General features: G+C 47.6%; 1 protein-coding gene across 1 annotated transcript in view; it reads left to right on the top strand.

Moving 5' to 3' along the window:
- LOC119405392 (uncharacterized) overlaps window positions 1-23,250 on the top strand; it is a 165,323-nt gene that overhangs the window by 51,737 nt on the left and 90,336 nt on the right. The window contains exons 3-4 of the mRNA XM_037672230.2: window positions 13,498-13,773; window positions 16,229-16,501. Coding sequence (XP_037528158.1) covers window positions 13,498-13,773; window positions 16,229-16,501 — 549 coding nt within the window. The remainder of the gene's footprint in view (window positions 1-13,497; window positions 13,774-16,228; window positions 16,502-23,250) is intronic.

The following is a 23,250-nucleotide window of genomic DNA, read 5'->3' as shown; positions in this document are numbered from 1 at the left end:
CGTGTCATGCCGTCAGGGTGCACTAGGACCGAAACAAGCTTTTAGAAACGTGTTCTAATTAATTATTCAGGGCGCACTCACGCTTATCAGTACAGTTTCTATGCCTTTGAGGGCAACACCTTTCATTCGACGCAAAAAAAAAATGAAAATTGTCGTTTCACTACCCCTTCGAAGTCTCCGCCCTCTCCTTCTTACGCTGCACATTTCTTTAAATCGTCTCCTCCTTGATCTTACAGACGCTCAGTCACATGCTTCCTACCAGGGCTGCTGAAATAGCGTCTTTTTCGCCACGTTCAATCACTCCATCAGGGGCTACACTTCTACACGAGTTCAAGGGTTCATTGAAAACTGCGCGAATGAAGGGATTGGAGTAGACGAATGCGAGAGGGAAGTATACATAGGCATTTATTTGTATTATCACATAATAGGTAACAATACCTAGTTTGTACTAGAAAGCACAACAGCTCATATCTGGGCCAGTTGTTGGTGCTAGTTGACCATGCTGTACCAACAATTAGTCCTCTTCAAAAACCCTTCTCGGATGTGTTGAACACTGAACGGGCCCGTCAGTTGGCAAGTCCTTCGCGAGGAGGCGTATGCGCTGTCGGGACGCATGCGTCTGGAGCATAGTAAAAGGGAGAGAGGGAAGGATGACGTCAGACAGGTAGTTTGGGCAATTAAGTAACCTCCTCCTCCCGTGCTAACCCCCCTTTACCCCCCCCCTGTTTTTTTTTTTTACTTCGCTGCTGTACGCGCGTTGTCTCTTGGGAAGTGGGCCCTTTATCTAGGTTGCTGGGCCACTGAAGTCACCGTTTGGCTAGTGGTAGCTTTTAGTAGCGCCATCGACACGACCCGCGCCCTCGCCACGGTATTCTTTCTCATTGTCACCGCGCGCTAGGCGCTAGAAATTGCCCCGTTACGAGGTGAGAGCATATTTCAAATCAGTGCTGCCTTTGTATGTTCATGGCTACGTTTCAAGACTTCCAAGTGAGTCTCCCTGCTGTCCTGGTTTCGATCCTCCATGCGCGTGCGTATACGATCACGAGCTGATTGGTTGGCACCATGGATCAGCATCTTGTAATCCATCATCAATCTACATTCCAGCTATGTGTTGGAAGCAGCGTGAGTGTATACCGTTCGTGTATCCGAAAGTGCGTGCGTTTATTTATACGCGAATGACGTTCTTTGAAGTAAACTAGAATGCATTGTTGCATTTTTCTATAGTTCCCTCGTACTTCTAACAGTATCTTGATTGACGCTCGCGAACGTAGATTTGTGATTACACCACGCCTATAAATAGCGGTCCACAAGATTGTGGTTTGAAAATTAAACTAAAAATCCTAATAGGCGTTCTTTATAGATTCGCTCTCCTCGTTCTCATTTGAATTTATAATGATGGTCTCACGTCAGGCTAGCCATCAGCACAGAAGAATGGTGACCACCGTTACGCCCTGATGCACTTACAAAGCCCCAGTTCTGGGAAAGTTTTTTTTATTACTTTTTGCGTTGTTTATTTTGTACGTAGGCCAGGGAGGGGAGCGGTCTGACAGGGAAAGTCCAGCGAGATTATATACTGTACAAGCTGAGATACATGACCAGTAGAGAAAAAAATAAATGATTCAAAAATAGAGGAGGAGGGGGAATACAGCGTAGACGGCTCTCAGGAGAAAAAGAAGCAAGAAATTCGTGCGACGTGACTGCAGGATACAAACCGGGTTTCAACGTGGGTCACAGTGCTAATGCCACCGCGCTAACGACTCCCGAAAATGACGTCGAAGGCGTTGCCTCCCGCCGCGTTATTTTCTTTTACGGCCTCTCCTTCTGGGTTATTGTGCCGTCCAACTACGCCCACGCGGCGTTGTTCGCCGGGGTGTTGATGAGGCGTCACGTGACCTCCTCTTTCTCTATCAGTTTGGTTTGCTTCATTTTCTAACCTTTTTTCACGGTTTCTATGTGAGCCGGCTAGAAGTCGTCACCGGAAACTTTCGCTCCATTTTTTTTTCTTCTCTTTAAGATGTGCCGTAGCCTAGAGTATGAGCGAATCTTCAGTGGGGCATGAAGTCAGCGTTACCACGAATTCAAAGCAATCTTCACAGTTTCGTGTTCTCGTTTGCTTTTTTTTAGCTTGTATTGGTGATCTTTTTCGGTCAAGTTCACTACACGACCCTATGCACCCGGACACGAAGGGGCATTGAAGGTGTGTTCTTCTTGTGGTCCGAACGCGTCATCCGAGGGGGTGGTGTGAGGTCGGGAATGGCCTCGCATGTACGCGTTCCGGCTATCCGTATGGTTTGCCCCTCCGCTATCCCCTCCCCCCTCTCCCCCCTTCTCTAGCCCTCGCAACAGTTCTTTATTTTGTTATTTTTTGTCCCCTTTGCGTAGCTTTACGCGCTGAACGTGACTCTTGACACCTTCGAAACTAGTATGTGTATATACAGCGTTGTCAGGCGCATTAACCTGGAAACACCATTTCGGACCAGACAGAGGTAAAGTGACCGAGTTCGTATTATTACTACCGCGTTCTTTTTTTTATATATTCTTTGCCTTGTGAAAGTGAGTCAGCAACTGCAACGCTACCGTGACCGACTGTCTTTATTTTCAACCGATCTCTCCTCCTTTCCTCTCTTTCTGTCTGTCTGGGAGCGTATATGATTCATATATCTCACGGCCACGTTCATGCGTGGATCACGCAGAAAGCTTTAGCTTATATAAGACCATAATGTGGTGTACTGAACCCGTAGACTGAAAAATTATTGTCTTAGAATTGTATTGACGCTGGTTTCGCAATTGTAGATTGATCATTAGAACATGAAATGGTCGAAATTGGCTTTTCTTTTTTTTTAATTTCCCGCCAAAACCTCAGCACCTGAATGTTAGTGTGACGTCACGGATTCCAAAGTATTTTCTCTTTTTTGTTGTTGTTTTAGCCACATTGAGTCAGTAAGGTTTCCTAAACCTTTCTAATTGATCATGTGGCTTCGTTAGTACTTCGTTTTCGCCAATAACAATTCAAGTAGGGCCCTAGCAAGACACCGTCGATATCTATGACGTCACAGCTAATTGGTACGGGAACCTCAAGGTAGCGTCGTTAACCGCTTTATCGTGAGGCCGTTCTTCATCAATACACGACCTCATCGCATCAATAAACCTCATCACTAAACCTCGCCGCGAATGTGTTTTTTTTTTTTTTTTTTGCGCGCGTTCTTTGACATACTAAGCGTCTTCTCGCGGCAACGGTGGTGATTTCGGTATTGTGGAAGGTTAGTTTACTAAAGCCACAAAATCTTTTTTTTTTTTTTTTTTTTACAATTGAAGCCGTATATGGCTAGGTTCTGGCAGATAGCGTCCGTAGAGAAGACGCGTAGAAAAACAATCTTCGGCGCCCCCCTCACCACCGGCAATGCCACTTTCACGAGTGTCGTGATACTCCGCGGCGGCACTTCCAACCAATAGTTGTGCCCCTTGGTCTCGTGACGTAGAGATCGCGCTAGCGCTGTCATCAGCAGTTGCCCTTTGAACTCGCTGTTGCGCCTGTCGTTCGCTCGTACAGATGGACAGTGGCAAATTGAAGAAGCGCCAACGCGCACAGAGGGCGCGAACGGGCGCTAAAACGACGCGAAGCCGCTGCCTCGAAGGACGGGCCGCCGCAGCCGCTCCGTGGCTTGGCTTGCTTGCATCTTCGCAGAATTCGGCAGGATCGGAATTTTCACTTTTTTTTTTCTTTAATCGACCTTGAAGTGCTGCGGCCGGCCGTTAAACGAGGTCAAATGCGACCGCGATTACTATCCACTACCCGTGTAACTAAAAGTACACGGTATAAGCTCGAGCAGTTCTTACTGAGCCGGGCTCATATTAGAAAAAAGTAGTGTGTACACGTTATAACTTTATTAAGCGCAACGTGGGAGGCGCGAGATCATCGATTAATAATCTACCCCTGTAATATAGAAAAAAAGCCTTTGTTAATCCGGTTCCCTTTTCCATGAGGAAACCCGATGACCCAGTATCGACTTTAAGGCGGGCGCACACATGAGTAATTACAGCTCACCTGACGACCTTGCTTCACTAATTGATAAAACGGAATGATAGATTACAGGTCGCTTCTATATGCAGGTTAAAATGGTGGTTCGCTGTAGCGAAGTTTAATAAGCCGCTTGTCGAGGCAGCCAGTATTCTTGGAAATGTATGGGGCATCGCGTATAAGTGCCAGCTTTACATGGGTGGAATGTAGCTTGAGCTGTGTTATTATAAATTATCCTGATAGCGATACTAAGAAAGCCACTGTTTGCTTAATTACCGTGAGTGATACAGCGTAAACGAGAAAAAAAAACAGCGCACACACTTCCACACACGCACAAACACAAACACACACACACACATACACACACGCACACACACACACACACACACACTCTCTCTCTCTCTCTCTCTTCGGCAATGGTATACCTCGATGCTTGCCGTTACGTCAGATATCTTGACATCTATGGTCGGGCTTAGATTACCGTTTACCAGCGAAAATTGACCGCATAACACTCAATGAAAGTAAGACACTGAACTCTAGTTTCCAGAACTTCCGCGACAGATAGTACAGCGCAATACAGAGAATACGGGGCAATCACCTGCGGAGGCAGATGTACTGGCGCGAAATTTTTTTTGTGTATAAACAAAGTTTTCTCGTGGCTTGGCCTGTTAAAAGCCACAATATTGTTGTTAGACACGATCTAGTGAGTGACTCCGGACTAGCTTTGACCACCTGGGGTTCTTTATCGGGTGCCTGAATTTAAGCAAGACGGTGCTTTTTTTTTAACCGCGGATAGAGTCCGTACAGACAGTTTTTTATGCACTTATATATATAACAAGACTATGAGATATGCTCATTAACAGCAAAATATTATGAAGATCAGCAATAATGTCAATTAGAAACAGTTCACTAAACGTGTGTTCACTAAAAAAATCAGAAAGAGCACACACTGCACATCTTTGGTAGTCAGGGTGTGGCCGCAGTCCAAGCACTTTGCCGATTGCGAGTGGTCGTCTATCGAGGCTGTTCAACCGACCACTCATTTCAACGCACTGTTCTTCAGGGCTGCGGGCATTCTAGAATGAGATCGGGATTATCGCAGTGGTCGCAATGCGGGCACGTTGTTATTTTGATGCGACACAAGAAGTGAGGCGTGTATGGAACATCTAATTTTAGACGATGCAGGAGTGTGTCAAACGTTCGATCGGTCTTTTGATTCAGTGTAAATTAACCGTAAAGACGGATCTAACATATACAAGAGTGAAAGGGAAGATGAAGAGAGAAAGGTAGAAAGACCGAAAAAGAGAAAGAAATAGAAATAAACGGAGACAAGAAAGACATATACACAAAAAAAACCAGAGAGAAAATAAAGAAATAGAGGAAGAAAGAAAGAAAAAAGTTGCATAACTTCGAGCGAAACAGCTACAGCAAGGACTACTTTAAGCATTGCCCCTCCTGTGCAAGCTACGCTAATTTCTTTCTTTCTTTCCTTTTTTTGTGAGCGCTGCATTGGCTATGTCTTCTTCAATCTCATTTCCTAAAACTCCTATATATATATACGTGGCTCCGCAGTCATTTAAAACTGATCTCCGGACCCGCCAGTGAAGCAATGGTCATCGTTATTGGGATTTCTTATACCATACTGTCGGCCATATCAACACAGAATTCCTTTACAATTTGCAGTGCTCCTTCGGAGTCCGAATATAAGATTCAGTGGTCACTGTGCTCACTTTCAGCAGTCCATACGCTTCTCGCATATACACAGACAACAGCACGAGTTCCTTCTTCCTCAATTGTTTTTTGTTTGTTTCGAGAGCTTCACTCGGCAAACAGCGGATGGACTTTCTCCTCGTCTTCTCTGGCGAAGGAAAGCGCAAGTGGTTAATGCCACAGTGCGCGCGCCCACAGCCATCTCTCTATGGGCGAGCGCAAACAAATTGCTCCACAAAGCGAAGCCGTATATTTCAACCGCGGTAGGTCGGCGAGGCGAGCCCGGCCAGCTTCGCTTGCTACAGCTCACCGCACCCGGTCGCAAGACAAAACCGCATTAGCCAGCTCCCTCCTGGCCCGTAGACCCCCCTCGTCACAGGCGGTCCCCTTCATCTTCAACCCTTTTTCTTCAACCCTTTATCTTCTTTTTATCCTTAACGCACCACCATTCTAGACCACACTTCTCTCAGATCAATGACATCGTCGTCTGCTACAGGGATACCCACGCAGCAGACGACGTCGACGACGCCCTCGAGCTTCTTTTTTCCTCCTCGCCACCACTTTAGTGTTTGTTTTTGTTGTTTATGGTGCTTATTTTTTTGTTTATTTCTTTTCCCCCGCCGTTGTTTCACCCGCAATCGTGAAAAATGCTTCCCTTTCGTTTGCGGCCACACATCGCGCAGCGTGTCTTTTCTTTTCCGGTAATCACGCCGGTCGTCACACTTTAGTCTCGTCCTTTCGTTTCTTTTTCCCTCGCTGTTTCTCTGTTTCTTTCGTTTACTTATTTTCTCTGGTTTGTTTGGTGAACGCGGCGAACCCACTACAGGACGCGACTACTTCGCTTTGCGTGTCGTGTATTGCCTCTGTTTTACTCGCCGAGTTTATCGCGTGTGCGACTCGGTGAGCTGTGCATCTTTTTTTCTTCTTTTCCTTCGTACAACACTGCTAACGTGCCGTGAAATCCGCCGTATAATCCGGGGCTACTTGTACTCGATATAGGTGAGCAAATTCGCTTCTTGTCCTACGTGAGCATTTGCAGAACATTCTTGCGGTTTAAAGGCGAAAGCCTTGGAAGCCTCGTCAAACGCGGAAAGTGGTGGTCGGAGTCGGAGGCGTCGGCGTCCCGCGGCGTCGGCGTCAACGCGAGTAATGCAAAAAATCGCCATATCACGTGATGACGTCAGCGAAGATGTCGTCATGACGTCGCTGTGACGTCACGTGATGACGGCATTACATGACATCGCCGCTTTCTCAGAGGTGGCACCTAACGTGGTACTGCACTGCCTCCAGGATCGAAAGGATTGCGAGCTTTCTGCGCTACACCTTGTTTTTCACTGCTTCAGTGATCATACCTCCTTTGACCAACGACGACGTCATGTGATGACGTCATCATGTGACGTCACGTTATATGACGACACAATTTTTTTTAATCTGTGACGTCGTTGAGACGTCATATGGTGAAGTCACCACGCGATCATTTTTTGCGTCACCCATGTTGACGCCATCGACTCCGACGGTCACTTTTAGCTTGCGGTGAGCCATCTAAGGCTTACGCCTTAGGTCGAAACGCGGTATACCAACCGTTAAAAGACCACCAACTTGTTGAAATGCATTTTTGATTCGCACTATCCGCGAGTGTTTACGGTATTCTCTGTGTGCTTTGCCCGTTCATTGTTGCAAAAGTGGCGCTGTTTCAAGCGTGCTTTCGGTGTGTGCGCGCTACGCCAAAAACTTTCGTTCGCGGTGAACGTTGACCGAGCAAACGAGGCCCTTGAAGAATGAGGCGCATGCGCGCAGCCGGTAGAAGCAGCGATATGTAGTGGGTGGATCTAGCGACTGGAGCCGGGATTCTTGGTAATGTAGGCGTTCGCATCGTCATTCCTTTGTTTTCTACCTCCCTCTGTCATTTCATTTTTTATTTGTATTTGATTCTTGCCCTTTCTGGTGCGCGTGCCCTGTTTGTTCTTGGATGCTTTTTTGCGTATTCCTGGCGCCCTGAGGGCAAGGCGAAAGTTGCTGGGCGGGCGTGGAGGATCTTCCTGAGTGAACCAGGATACGAGGGCAGGGCTACTTTCGGCGCCTCGTGCTTTTGGCGTCGTGCTGTTTGGCTGTTTTTTCTTTCTGTCTTTCTTTGGAAAGATAGAAGGAGACAGAAAATCCGTACCTGAAGTATACGGGATGGAAGGAGCGAGGTTTGTGGGTGTGACGTCACACTGCTACTTCTTCTTTTCTGTATACGGGACAGCGTAAATTTCAAACCGAAAGAAAACGTGAGAAATGGGAAAGCTTGTAAACTATACGGCTGAATACGGTGAGGTTGTTGCAGAGAGACAGAGACAGGGGTTAGCGTTGTTCTCTAAGGGCTGACATTTTGTAGCGGTGCGTTGGACGTTGTTCTATGCTGGTCTTATCATCGCGCTCACGGCCGGCTGAGTCCGATTGAACGCGGGCAGAACGTCCCCCTGACCAATGGTGATAGCCGCAGATAATAATTTTTAAAATAAGATGTTGGTTTCATGTCCCAAAACCACCACATGATTATGAGAGACGCCGTAGTGGAGGGCTCCGGAAATTTCAACCACCTGAGGTTCTTTAACGTGCACCTGAACCCATTGCTTTAGTTGCCAATGGCAAATAGATAGTGCAGAATTAGTGATTTGCGCTCTGCATGCACGCCTGTCATCAGGTAGCCTTACACTCCATTTCCTACGTCAGGTGCAACGCTGCGGAAACTAGCGATACCTTGCAGTAGATGCATTCGCGCCAAGAAATAGTTCAGCGATTTTACCACCCATAATATGACCTTTTTTCTGTTTTTTTGGAGTGAGTAATAAATGAACACGCTTTGAGCCTTAAAAATAAACAAACTCCATTATTTATACTGTTGTCAATAGGTTGTAATGGATCGCTTAGCGACTCTTTATTTTCATGTTGGGGCCTCCGCGATCAGTTCCGGGAGCGCGCAGCCGGAGCCAATCGGGGAGGTAACGTTATCAACGACGAAATCTAAGCGCGAGGCGCGTGGACTTGCACGTTTTGCTAACCGACCTTCCTGCATAGCTTCCGCAGCGCTGCGCTTGATGCATGACACGTAGTATGGAACTATATTGCTGTAACTGCAAGTGGCAGGCCGACGAGTGAGAGGTGTTAGTGACGCTGTGCGCATGCATTTTTTGTGCAACTCAAACATTCGATTTATCATGGTGTATATTGCAATGTTTAATGACTATACGCGATGCTCTACCGCCAAGAGTGATCTATGTTCGCGCGCCAGTGCGCTCGCGCATACGCGAATCGGACCTCGTGGTATCCCAGTGAAGTTACGCGATATGTGTTAGGTGTATACACGGTGTATAGGCCGACGTGTCAAACGGTGTGAGTAAGGGTGAAAAACATAAATGACATAAAAGGAACAAGACAACAAAGAAAGAAAACAAGCCTGTCTCCCTAGACCACTCCTATCCTTCATGAATCGCGCAATTCACGTGTTTTGACGCTTGGCGCGATTCTAAGCTTCTGCCACGCAATACGTGCGTTAAGGAGACTCCTTCCACTACGTGACATTCATATAGTGTTTTTCTTTTTGTCGAAGCAGTTTCGAGCAATAGCATAGCTCTGTGGTAGAACACCTGCTTGCCACGAAGACGGCCTGGCTTCGATTCTCACTCGAACCGAAGTTTTTTGTTAGTTATTTTATTTGCACGATTTTTTTGCCACGGACAAGATGATGATTTTTCGCTCACAGCCAACGGCGCCGTCACCGACGCCGACACCGGAATTTATGCGAAACGAGCTCATTAACGCTATCGCGTTAATAGATGGTGAAGTGTACGTACGGGGGTGGTCAAAAGTTCCCAGGCCACTATCCCGTGAATTCCTAAGGCAGCGCGGCTTGGCAACTTTTGAACACCCCTGTACATCGCGAAAGTGGGAGGGAACGTACGAACAGCTGTTCCATCCGGTATATGATTTGTCCTCTCTTGCGCATGCGCACCTGATCGTGGAACACCAGCTAGCCTGCTCCTATGCGCCACGAAGAATACAACGCCTAGCTCCCTTATTTCTTCCTGATTATTTTTCACTCCAACTCCGCTAAAATTTGAAACGCCCTCTACCCGTTTCCTCCATTCCTCGAAGGTCACCCGCGGAAGGAGTGTTCTGGGTCGACGCATGTAGGCGTATGCACGTGGAAGCTGTAAACGAAAAAAAAAAAATAATGTTTGCTTTCGGAATAGCACATCGATTCAGGGAAATCGTCCGGAACCTTTCGTCCCGCCTGTACCGTCATTTATTATTTTTTTTGCGTTATTATTTCGTTCGTTTTTCATTACCGCCGAGCACGCGGCGGGCGAGCTTCAGTATTGTGTGTTCTTCAAAGAAAAATATTCTTTTTTTTCCCTCGTAAAGCAAACAGCGACCGAATGCGTGGTGGCTGTCGTGTTCAGCGACCGTGACGGAAGTCGTGACGCTCCGCTCGTTTCCGCCGCCAGAGCGCGCGTCGGTTCCTTTTCTGAATACGCTCGAACGTTGAGTCAGGAAGGGAATGCATAGAAAATCTTTTTTATGTATTCTTTTTCCCCCCTCTCTCTCTCTTTTTAACGTTACAGCGGAAGCCTGAAAATGACGTGCAGCCTTTTGATCACGCCCGCGGCCATGGCGACATGAACTCAAGCGACATGACACCCCCCCCCCCCCCTTCTACACCCTTTTCCCCGTTATTGAGCCCGAACATGTAAACCAGTGCGTTTAGATTAGTCGATATAAACCGCAAAGGAAAATACGTACTTACAGGGCGTGAACAAACACACAGGCAAGTACATTTTGCTGCAGTCGGTTACAACCAATAGTCCGATACAACTTTAGAAGTCCCCGGCGTTTCCTCCTCTAAGGTGGATGCATACAAGCCTGCACCAATGGGCGCGCACTTCAGCCTGACGTCATGACCCGGACGGCCGGTGACCCCGCCTTCGGCGAACACTTCCGAGTGCATGAGCTGGACTATTTCTTTAGTCGCGGAGGCGCTCGGCTGCCGCGCTTCGGTCGTGAGGGCGGGGCCTCTCCGGACAATTTGCTATAGTCTACAGAGGGTCTATGAAAAATCTGCTGAATTGGAGCCTTACACTTCTGTCTCGAATCCTGTCTCTATTCTTTCTGGCTGCCGAACAGCTTGAAAGTCAAAGCAATACTATAAACTAAAGAAGGCGATCAGCCATATCACTTTTAATTTATTGACTTTCTATATTACCTGCGTATGCGAAAGAACGAGGAGTAGTGATATAAATTTGAATTTTACGCAGTGCGTACACTGTGCATATTAGTTTTTATTATAACACGCTTTCAGACGTTCAAAGAATAGCGCTCTTTTCTAGGATGCGTTTGATTGGCGTAGTTCCGTGTCATCGAGCGAAAGCGTGGTTTCGCGGAGTAATCGCATTATGGGGACCGGTTGAAGCTCGGCCTTTTTTCCTTTTGGCCTTCTGCGCAAGTTACAATATGACTACTTGCCTTGTCATGATCGCGGGTTCAATACCAACGAAAAGCTTACGTCGCAGTAGGAAATGTCGTTGTCACCGTTAATAGCTGCAGAACTGTATAACTGCTACATCACGTTTCATGCCCTACAGTCACGAGCTCCTGTATCCTGGAGAGAGAGAGAGAAATAAATTAAGAAAAGAGAGTGAAAAATGGCGCGTCCATTAGCATTGTCGCTGCAGTGCACAGCTTCGCTCCATCGGGTTGCCTGGGAATCCCGAGAGAGAGATTCAGTCGGGGATCACGGCACAAGCAGGCGGGCAGGCTCCACGTTTGCATCCGATCTCGTCGTGTCTTCACCACGCGGCTACGCGATCTCGAACAAAACGCGAACACACACACGCATACCTTTTTTTTTTTCTTTTTGTCGTGGTGCATCAAACGCTCCGACGCTCACGCAAAACCGAAACACAATGCTCGCGACGGTGCGCGGCTACCTCTTCGATCGGGTCAACGCCACACTCCGCAGTCCATTAGGCTACCGAACAACGAGCCCTCGCTTCGCAAAAGCGCGATCGTATCGTCGGAAGTGGCCCGTGGACGCGCGGGTCCACCCGGCACACCTCGTACACGCGCTAGGCCTAAGTGAAATGAAGAGTCACTGTCTCAACTCTTCAGTCACGAGTGGTAGAGTCGCGTGTTCGACGATGCGTGTTACTGCGCCATCTGTGTTCTCCGGGGGGAGGTGGGGGGGGGGGGGGGTTGAACGGAAGCTGCTGCTGCTGCTGCCGCTGTAGTGTTGTCGAGAAGTGCGTTGTACTCGACTATCACGACGAAGTCGTATAGCGAAAGCGCACACCGCACCGCCGTGGCTTCTGGGCCGACGTCCACCCCATTGCGTGGTGGGAATTCGTGCGACAATAGTATAGCGACAAAAAAAAAAAGCAGACAGGCAGGCCTGTTTCAGGGGGTGGCAACGACATGACGACGAAAAGAAGAAGCCGTTTTGGAACGCTTACGTGTGCTCGTCTCGCCTTTTGCAGCGCTTCCCCGTTTGTTGCTGACCGTGTACTCGCTTTTTCCGCCATGACACTTTCTTTGTGACGTTATTATTTTCTCGTCCCCCCTCCCCCCCCTCCTTTGTTTATCTTATTTCTTGGCTGCGTCTTCTTTCTTCGCTTGGTTCTTCGTAGAGCAATCCTTACCCCTTTCATATGTTTGTGCGGTCGTATACATCCGACGACGGTCAATGTCCAGGACAGGATCTCCGGTGATGTTGCAAGAGAATGAATCCGCCATCAACCTCTTTCTTACTTCCGACAAACACGCCTGTTTCCTGTCTATGTCACAATCGACCAGTGGCAGTTAATGGTCACTTATTAGTACCTCAATAGCCGCGAGTTACGGGTTATTACATGAGGGCCAGTTACAAGCTAGGTGGTCCCGAACGACGAAAATTTCGAGATGCTCAGCCGAAAGAGGGACTCGTCATCAGTCGATGTGCTCGCACGCTATTGTGTCGTGTTTGTCTCAGTCTGCATTGGTAACAATTTGAGTTCAAAATTACCGCAGCAGGGTGGTCGACTGGGCTAGTATAACCTTAGGCTTTGAGCAAGAAAGTTGTAAAATTGTCACGCTAAGCCTAATGTAAACTTTTCCAGCGTTCTATAGAGATATTCCGTTCAGAGCATTGATAAAAATGATGGGATTGAGACAATACAGGTATCAGAACCATATAGGAGGACCTGTCTCCTGGTACTTGAACAGGAGCGCATAGTTTAATCATTTAGGAGCGCGAACGTCGACAGTCTTAATGGATGGGTGAATCAGCGGCTAAGGTGAAAGAAATTCGGAACGTGGCTGTCGTGGCACGTGTTGTTTCTGCGTCGGAGAATTCTCGAGGAGTTTTAGTTTTACCAAGTTTTACAAAAAAAAAGAAAAAAATATGAACTGCCCTTTCCTCCGTCTTCATTTTGTATCTTTCCAGTATTCATCAATGGGCTTAGTATTCACAAAACGTTCTTACCCAGTAGCGTCAGCACAATTTGTGAATATTGGGCGCAGTTTTGTTGTAACGGCAGTTTCTTGTACGTGCCAGCAAGCTTCGCACATTCTTTTTACACGAGTCATGCTTGACTCTGTCAAATCAAAAGCTAATGGAAAAGCACAGGTGGCATTATGTGTAGTTTTTAATTGAAGCGAACGAGAACAGCAATTTGCCGCCGGTGGGGATCGAACCCACTACCTTCGAGCACTGCCGTCGTCACTCATGCTGTTACCCTCGTCTTCTATCGCAGCATCGGGCGGTGGTTGCCCCAACGGCCGACTGACGTTCGAGCTCGTCACGGGATACGTGTACAGCGCTCCGTCGGACACGATCGAGCTGAAGCCCGGCACGCTGCAGCTGACCGACTGCCTGGACCACTGCCGCCGCAACGCGTCGTGCCAGTCGGTGAACTTCGAGACGGGCCTGTGCGTTCTCTTCACTTCGAGCGCCACCGAGCGGCCGGCGTCGTTGGCCATCTCGCAGTTTCCCGTGTTCACGCTCTACGCGCAGAAGATATGCCTATTCGGTGAGTTCCAGGCAGCAGCAATAGTTTCAATGCAGCTAACGCACCTCGGCCACTCCATAACGCATCGTATGATCAGCCCTGATTGAACGAAAACAGTAGCAGTTGCTGTAGTAGCGGTAGAAGTAGCAGCAGCAGTATATGCAGTCGCAGCAGTCGTATGCTGGCAGCAACACTAGTGGAAGTAGTAGTAGCAGTAACAGCATAGTACTATTAGCAGTAGTAGTAGCAGTATTAGTTCTGGTGATGGTGGCAGTAGTAGTAGTAACAGCAGTAGCAGCAGCAGTAGCAGTAGCAGTAGCACCAGCAGTAGCAGCAGCAGTAGTAGCAGCTGATGCAGTTCACAAGTATTCTATATATGGTATAGTAGCGGCAGCACCAATAGTAGCAACAGCAGTGTGCTCAATACTGTGTACTCTACATTACGTAATTGATATTGTCGTCCACTTGTCTAGTATTGCGTACAGAGTAAAAACAAAGAGCATGAATTACTTCGCAGTACTTTTTTGCTCTTTGCATGATCTTTTTTTTTCCTCGCCTCCAGGCCTCTACGAAACTTATGAGATTTATTATACAGTTTATTACGCGCCTATCATAACACATGTAAGAACAACCCGCTCAGCGGCAATAGTCAGAAAGTTTCAACATTTCATTACCGGCCGTCGTGAACAGTAGACCCGGAGAGCTGCTCACCTTATTCTCCTCAAAGAAGCATGTTTGATTTCGTAAAGAACATTTGCCTGGGCAGACAGGTCTCCCAATTTTCTCGACTAAATTTAAGGTGGCAGTTACAACGACAGCAGAGGTGAGTGTGCCATCTACGGCTACAGCCACTGCTTGACGTAGGAGCTCACGTCAACTCGCGTACAGTCTATAGCAGTAGCTACTGCCCGCACAGTCTTATCGATTGCGAAAGGTGAACGCATGCGGGACGCTCAGCACTCCCAAAAGAAAGAATTTCGGAGTTGCATCTCTTGTCTCGGCTCCCCAGCAGGCATAGACCGTAGCGGGATTTATTAGTAGCGGCAACCAGTCCCTTCACAAAAATGCGCTCGCGCAGCAAGTTAAGGTTAGGCGCATGCCTCTCTTATTCCACAGAAAGCGAGCCTGCAGGGACCCCCTGCGTCGAAATACCTCCACTTTTCATCCAAGCGTGTACCGAAAAGTTACCCGACCGTGGCACGCTAACCTCGCAGCGCCAGGACTTTTTTTTTTTTTTTCATCATCGGCGGTAGACGCGCTATGCATCCTGTGGGATCTTCTCATATGCATGGTCTTCCGTCATCGTTTCGCCTGAAGGCTCACGCAAGAAAGGGGGCCGTTCATCGCCTCCGTGATTGCAGGTGTGAATGGCTTTTGTGGAGGAACTCTGAGGCTTTTATACCAAATAAGTCAGGCTATCGACCTCCCCGTTCTTCCAGCCGGTGAAAGAACCCTGGTTATTAAAGCAAGTCACGTGTTCGGGCTCCTTGAATGGAGGCGGCTATAGGAACTTTGTAGGAGTCCTGTGGACTGGAAAGGCGGGTTAGTGGATCGTTTCGAAACTGTTACGAAACAGTTTGTTTACTTTCTTTTCTTTTCTTTTTGAGGTGGTGATGCGGTGGGGGAGGGGGAGAGCTAATATTTCAGCACGCCTGGACTCAGTTTTCAGAAAACCTCCACTGACATCTACTGCTGCTAGCCGTCAAGTCGTTAATAACACGTGGCGTCCGGCATGCCATTTGTTTCGTTATATGGTCGCGAAACAAAAGGCAATAAGCGCTGAAAGTTTGACGAAGTAAGATTACCCTAGAGTTGAGTGTAACTTATCGCAAGTTGAATTATTAACGACGAGGCCTGATTTTGTGTGTCTTGAGCCCCGGGTAGTATCGCGGCGGAAGGCAAGGAGGGGGGGGGGGGGATGGGGGGGGGGTGCTGGTGTGGCTCACTTTTCACCGTGGCATAGAAGCTATGGCTTGCCTACTCAGTCTATACGAACCTATTAAATGTGTAGAAGAGTATTAGAATATAAAGAAGGCTGAGCGAGTTTTCTTGCAATCTTTCTTTCAAACTCTTCTTTCAATCTCCCCCATGCCTTCCCCCTGTGCAGGGTAGCATACCGGTTATGCCAAACTGGTTAACATCCCTGTTTTTCCTCTCTCCCGTTTTCCTTCCTTCCTTCCTGTGCGAGTTGGTAGGGATTCGTACTTGCATACGTGTGCTGTTCACAATTTTTGGACAATGGACGAAAGGAGTAGACAGCACGGGCACAAACTCACAACATAACTTTAGTGAAAAGCGGGACGATAAAAGCACATATGCACCACGTGTTTTTGTCTTTCCATTTTTCAATTAACTTCTCTTGTGTGTTCGCACCAGCCCTGTCCACTGCTTTGCTCTATCGTCCAAACATCGTGAAGCGCACACATTAACAAGTGTAGGACAGTATCTTATTGGTCGCAACGATTCCTTTGTGCAGGAAAACGTCGCTGCAATCGTGACTGGGCCTTCGAGCGCGTCACGGGCTACGCGCTGCGAGACCTGGCGAGAAAGCGTCTCCACGCCGTGGCTCGCGAGGAGTGCATGGACCTGTGCCTGGACGAGACCGAGTTCCAGTGCCGCTCGGCCAACTTCGACCCGTCGTCTGGAGAGTGCGCCATCAGCGACATGGACCGGCACTCGGTGGTCGGGGATCGGTACTTCGTGCCAGCGGCAGAGACCAGCGAGTACCTGGAAAGCAACTGCGTCGACGGTGAGTCGCGTTTTCTGTCTACGGTTACTCGCGAGTTGGGCTTGTACGTCACTTTTTCCAGCAGGCTCTCTCATAGCGCAGGGCGGCAAATTTGGTATTGCTGCTTTGTTAAGCGCCCTGCGATGCCGTCTATTAATGTATCTCTTTTCTCTTGTCAGAGAGGATACAAGGTTGAAAGACACGCGTTCTGTGGTACCACGGTATATTCCCGAAATGTGCTAGTTTGACTGCTGGAGTGCACCAAACTACTGGGCTGGTTGGTGCATCATAAGACGGGAAGAAACAGCGCTAGACATGGAACGGTGATAGAACGACAGGCATCAGCTCCCTTTCTGTCGTTTTGTCACCGACCCATGTCTGGCGCTGTTTGTTCCCGTCTTAGTTTTCGCCTAAAGGGACACTAAAGAGAAACAATGAATTGGTTTATATTGATAAAGTGTGCTCGGAGAACCCCTGTGTAGTTTATTTCACCACCATAGGTTCATTATTAGAGGAGAAAACCAAGTTCAAAGTTTAATTTTTAAATCTCGCGCCGAACTTTGTAATTCATGACGTAAAAGACTTCAAAGAGCATTTAACGTATTTTGGCGCCACTGGCTCGACGAAATTTCCACAAACTCGTTATGTCAAGTCTCTGGCCCCCTCAGAGGACAATGTACTTCGATTTAACCGATTAGGAACTACGTAGGCCCAAGCAGGCGCCGTCAAAAATATGTGACGTCACGGCAAATGGTGCGGGAATTCCAAGGTGGCGTCGCCACCTGTATTTTCTTTTTGCGCATTTTCTCGCTTATTAAGCGTCTCCGCGCAGAAAGTGTGATGTTTTTGAAATCGTGGAAGACTATATACTTTACTAATGCGAGAAAAATCGTTTTGCTCTTTAGTGTCCCTTTAAGACGTCTGAGTCTAACTGCCGAGCGCGATTGGTGACAATTGTGAAAGGACAGAGGGAACTAAAGCTCCCGCAAATGTGAGCGCTGAGCTACCGAAGAAGGGTGACGCTGCTGGCCATCGATCGTATAGCGTTCTATGCTTTTTAGAATGGAGCACGAATTTTTCGAAGGTAGAAGAGGACCGATGAGTCCCAAGTGCACCGTGTCATTGTTATGAAGACAAACTTTTTTCACCTACACTATGTAACGGGGGGCGATGTCCGCTAATCCCCAACCTAAATATTCGCCGATATCCAAGGCAGCGCAGTATCGGATCGTCTCATCGAGACCGGAGCAGGTCGCGGAGGCCACGGTCTGACTAAGTCATGAGACTTCAACTTCGGTATATACTCGCATATATAGCCGGCACTTGCTAGCACTGGATAATGTCAGCTATTGTTGGCACCCGTTCGCTAAGCGATGGCTACTGCTGGTCCGTGCTGACTAAAGTTGGCTAAAGATGGCTAAATGATTACAAATGTTGGCTATTGAGCTGTTATAACATCAACATCGTCTTCATTTTGATCTCAACCCAACGATTGAGTTGCCTCCCAATTTTTTCGCACCACTGATGCTTATACATTGCCTCCAAAACAATAATGGTCGTCAGTACTGCTCGCTCTTTATTTCATACTCTGCTTTCATTACTTTGGTGTCACGTACACGCTGTGTCTACGATAGCTTGGCGCACGCTATAGCGTGTGCGGAGAAGCCAAGAAAACGTCGCATGAAAGCGCAGCTCTATGCTTTCCTGTGATATCTTCCGGTGCCTTTGAGTTGTTCGTGTGTGCTATAGTAATGTATTCGAGGCTGTCATACCAACGAGTCCGTCATTTAAACACCGTAATCGAAATTATGTCAATTTGTCACGAAGATACGCGCACTTCGTTCTTCGCCTGCATGCATAAGAGAGAAAGGAAATCTACGGGTAGACAAATGAGGATTACTGTTCGGTTACGGCGCGAGCCCGAAAGGATGCAGTATTCTTTCTTTCTCCCGAGTGTACCTGCCAGTGGGACGTTGTTAGCCGGGCGCATAAGAAAGTGCTCAGTGATGGGAGACGCCAGCGGTTGCTGTGCGGTCGTTTGTTCACAGGGCTTCACGCCTTCTCAAATGTAGGGAGTGTTGGAGAGCTAAGAATAGTGACGAGGCCAGGTAAGCGTTGGCGAGTGCGGTGTAAGAACGGAAGACGATCAGACGAGATGATGAGATAAGAAAGTATGTCCGCCGCGCGAGCTGTGTGTATACCACTTAATTCATCATACCCTTCCGTATCATTTTATAGGCTTACCGCCAGGCATTCTTATCCAGCACTGTTAAAGAACTTGTCGTGAGCTCGAGATAGTTCCAGGCATAGGGCGGGGGAGAGTGAGAAGAAACATCTTTATTCGGGTATTATTTATGCATTGCCTTCGGCGTGGTCTCGCCATTTCAGAAGTATGTTGACATTATGCGTGTGTGTCAAATAAGGATCCCTGGGAACAATATTTGGTGTGCAGCGTATCGAAACACTGATGAATATGAGACGATGCCGATAAAGGTGGCGTTATTGTTAGCACCAGACGAAATTCACCCCGATTTTCTCGAACCGGAGACGAACTGCGCGGGGTCGAAGACTGGCGGTTTGGTATAACAGAGCCGTTTCGCTTTGTCGCCGCCTCTGTCAGGAGCAACGGCCTGCGATCAGGAAGACAAAACGTGTAATCTCCCTCCAGCAAACGATCTCGCGGGCGTACATATATACTTACGTGTTTTGGCAGCGAATGTATAAAATGCAAGGATGCACGCACTTTCACTTGTGCCCCTTGATTGCATTGTCCCGATGAGCACGTTCGTGTAGACGGTATTTCCGAGGGCACCTGCGAGGCACAACCCAGCGAACCGTTCCCGGACTTCCGACTCAGCTACCATGGATCAATACACGCCCCATTACTGGAATATGGGAATCCGTGGGACATTCTACGGGACACAATGTTGCCAATGGGCGCGATGTAAAGGCGTGATTATTTGAATTCCCACAGCGCACGGAAGGGGGCCCCGGAAAATGCTTCGTCATTCGCGCTGGTTTAACGTGCATGTTTATTGTTTCCGCTCACTGTTCAGTTGTATTGTTGTTTCGTTTGTTTGTTTGTTTGTTTGTTTGTTTGTTTGTTTGTTTGTTTGTTTGTTTGTTTGTTTGTTTGTTTGTTTGTTTGTTTGTTTGTTTGTTTGTTCACTCCGACCTCGCTTATAGGTACACACTTTGAAATCGCATGTTTTGTCTCGCGCGTATGTCCGGAACGCAACTGTCATGGTCCTACAGCTACAGCTTTCTATCTGGCCAATCGTGTGAGCGGAAAGCGAACGTTCGAAAACCGCACAAAGCCCGGACGTGTACATTAGCATGGTCTCCCCCCCCCACCCCACCCCCCCCCACCCCCAGATGTGGTCTATTCGTTCATAACAGTCTACTTTTACAAACCGCAAGACTGCATGTCTCACAAGGCTAGATCAGCCTGTAACCGATAAGGTCCTTTCCCTCCTCGCTGTATACCAGTAGCTGCAGCCCTCGGTTGACGTGCCTTCTATTTAGGTTAGGTATACGCCGCACATATGCATCGACTGACGGTGTACGCGGTTCACTTCGGCATAGCATTCCGCGCGGATGTTGGTCCCAGCCGTTGCGATCGATTCGCATGCCACACGCCAGATCGAACATCTCCGTTCACTGACTCGATCGGCAGAGGTCCGTTCCACTCGAACCGGAAAGACAGAAATGTGTCCCTCGCGTTCGACGACATTCGTAAATTAAGGCGGCGCCGAAGCGGCGGAAAACGAAGGAAACGAGATAGACGCCGGAACCTCGACGATCGGGAATCCCGATCTCCCGCGGTATTTGCCTACCCCCCCCCCCCTCCTCCGATTTTTATGCTGGGTTTATTGATTCCTTGTCCCTTACTTTCGCTTTCTTTTATGCTGCATTCTTTTTCTACCTTACTTTGCTTCTTTCTTCATTCTTTATGTTTTCCTCTTTTGTGTTCGCTCTTCTTTCGCCTCTGGAACATTTCATGTCGCCGTCCTTTCTTGTCATGTCATTGTTTGAATCTCCTACATTCAGTGTAACACATTCGATCCTTCCTGCGTTCATTAAGCCCAGTATATATTCTTGTTTTGTTCACTTCTCTACCCGCCGCGGTGCTCTAGAGGTTGTGGTGCTTGGCCACTGACCCGAAGGTCGCGGGATCGAATCCCGGCTACGACGGCCGCATTTGGATGGAGGTAAAATGATAGAGGCCCGTGTGCTTAGATTGTTTGACTTAGACTTTTTCAGCATGGTCAGAAAACGCTGCCGATCGGTAATCGAGGCTCCCGAGAACACGGGAGCCAAACATTGAATAGCACAGCACGCGGCCAGAGGTTTACAATAAATTCTCAGAGTCAGCTAAAGATATCTTCCCCTTCTCTCGATAAATGACGCTATTTACTCAAAAAGCACTGCGTCATTGACTAAAGTTTCCCGCCAAGAATTATTATTAGGTTTACCTCTGAAAACACCTAACCGTTTTTTTATGTGTGCTTCAACAGGCTCAGTGCGGAAATACCCCAGGTACACCTACAGGAACGTTCAATAAAGTTAATCATACCATACCTAAAGGAACGTTAGTAAGAATGCACATTACTTAGCTGTGCAACGTATCTCATGTGTATATATATACACAACCGGAACAGAGACTCGGGCCAAATGCGGTTGGTATATTGTTGAAAACGAGCGACACCGTCTCTCTCTCCGTATATCCTTGCGCTTTCATTGGCGGCTCGCGTCTAACGGCCAACGACGCAGGGCACGAAAGGGATTACCCGGCACGACACATACCACAAGGTGACGCTGCGACAGCAGCAGCATTAGAGGTCTCCCGCTATTGATGACGCCTATCAAAGGTACACAGGCACAACCAAAAAAAAAAAAAAAAAAGAGAGAGAGAGAGACGGACGTGCTTACTTATACACATAAGCTTCCGCGAGCCCGTTGACTGCCCTCGGTCCACGCACGCTGGCGGGTTCCACGACCTGTCGCTTCCTTTGTGACTGCTTTTTGTTTTTTGTTTTGTTTTCTTTGTCGGACCTGCTTCGAAGAGCACGCAATGTCGAACTACATACTTTAGCTGTACAAGACACGCGAAAGGGGGCGGGAGGAAAGTGGCGACAAATCTGGATGTTCTCTGTTCTTGGTTTTCGTTGGTCGCGCAGTCCGAATCTCGGGGGTCGAGCACTTATCGGGCAAAAGTGCGGGTGAAAGTTTTAAAACAGCCCTTATATTGCATAGCCGGATGTGGAGACGTAGCTGTCGCATCTCACCGGCTTTGCTTGGCTCTTGGTTTGTATTTTTTTTTTTTTTTGCCGTATCACCTCAAAGGAGCCAGTTCAATAAACTTTCTCCCCCGACCGTAGCCGAACGAGGCGAGGTTATAAAACGGACATATACGGCCTTTTCTACCGTCTTAGTCGCCATTTCTTCTTCTTCTTCTTCTTCTTCTTGCGTCGTTTCTCTGATCCGAACCGAACTTTCTCCCGACCCGCAACAAAGAACAAAATAAAAAAAGGAAATAAGGCTCATTACTTCTTCTTTATCTTTCCATCCGAACCAGTTTTAAATACCAACACGTTTCACTCTAAGGAGACACTTTCCGAAGCCAGCACCTTCGGACGTGTTGCGTCTGATCTTCAGCGCCGTTCGCTTTTTGAAACCTCGGAAAAAAGAAAGAAAAGAGAGAGAAAAAAAAATGCTCGGTTCTTATCGATCCTTCGGCACCGTCCTACGTGGTCTGGCGTACGTAGCCTCCACCTTTACATATTTTGCTTATTTAGCGATTTACCGTTTGCTGTCTTTCTAGTTTTTTCTTTTCTATTTTTTTTTTATTTAATCGTGTCTTCTTACAGAGCCAATAGCATTCACAGTTCTCTGCTCTAAGGATTGCGGAAACAGATAACCTAACTCTTCGCTACATCCTACAGTGTTTTCCTTTCTTTCTTTCTTTCTTTCTTTCTTTCTTTCTTTCTTTCTTTCTTTCTTTCTTTCTTTCTTTCTTTCTTTCTTTCTTTCTTTCTTTCTTTCTTTCTTTCTTTCTTTCTTTCTTTCTTTCTTTCTTTCTTTCGCTAAGAGAATAAATGAGCTTTTTTCCCTACTTCGTTTGCGTGTTTGCTAGAGCCGGTAAAGATTTATGCATAGTGAGTCGTTCTTCTTTATTTGTTCGTTCGCTAGATCGAAACCGGAATGTGTTCGCTATGCACTGTTAGCCTAAGAGAGAAGGAATAGCGGGGATCACACGTGATGCCAACCTCCGCTACACGAACATTTCATATGAAAAGAAAAAAGAAAGAAAGGCGGTTGCCTGGCGGGCTGCTATGATAGCGGGAATAGAAACACTGCTCGCTTTTCTCTGCACTCTCACTGCGGCGTCTGTTGCGCACGACACATGAGTTTTGAGATAAAAACGGGGAGAAAGTAAAGAAAAAAAATCAGAACCGGTGGACACGTTTTGCACCGTGTATAAATTTCGCTGTCCACATTTCTACACGCTATCTTTTCACTCTCGTTGTGACTCTTACTTTCATTTTCATCGTTTTCTTTTTTTCTTTTTGCGATGCACCTCGCGTGCGGTTCCTGTTTTCGCGCTATTTGCATTGGAGGTCAAACGCAGTCGAGAGACCGTTATAGGGGCTATGACACGGCCACCCAACAGTTTGCCGTTTTTAACGAAAAATAAAAGTGGAGGGTCTAGTTTGCCTATAAATGAATGAAAAAAATCGACCGTAAAAGAATATTTCAGTGCAAGCTAA

Source organism: Rhipicephalus sanguineus, chromosome 9 (assembly GCF_013339695.2).
Source record: "Rhipicephalus sanguineus isolate Rsan-2018 chromosome 9, BIME_Rsan_1.4, whole genome shotgun sequence".
Classification (NCBI taxonomy): domain Eukaryota; kingdom Metazoa; phylum Arthropoda; class Arachnida; order Ixodida; family Ixodidae; genus Rhipicephalus; species Rhipicephalus sanguineus.
Note: the sequence above shows the minus strand (reverse complement) of the source record. Positions and strands in the feature narration are given on the sequence as shown.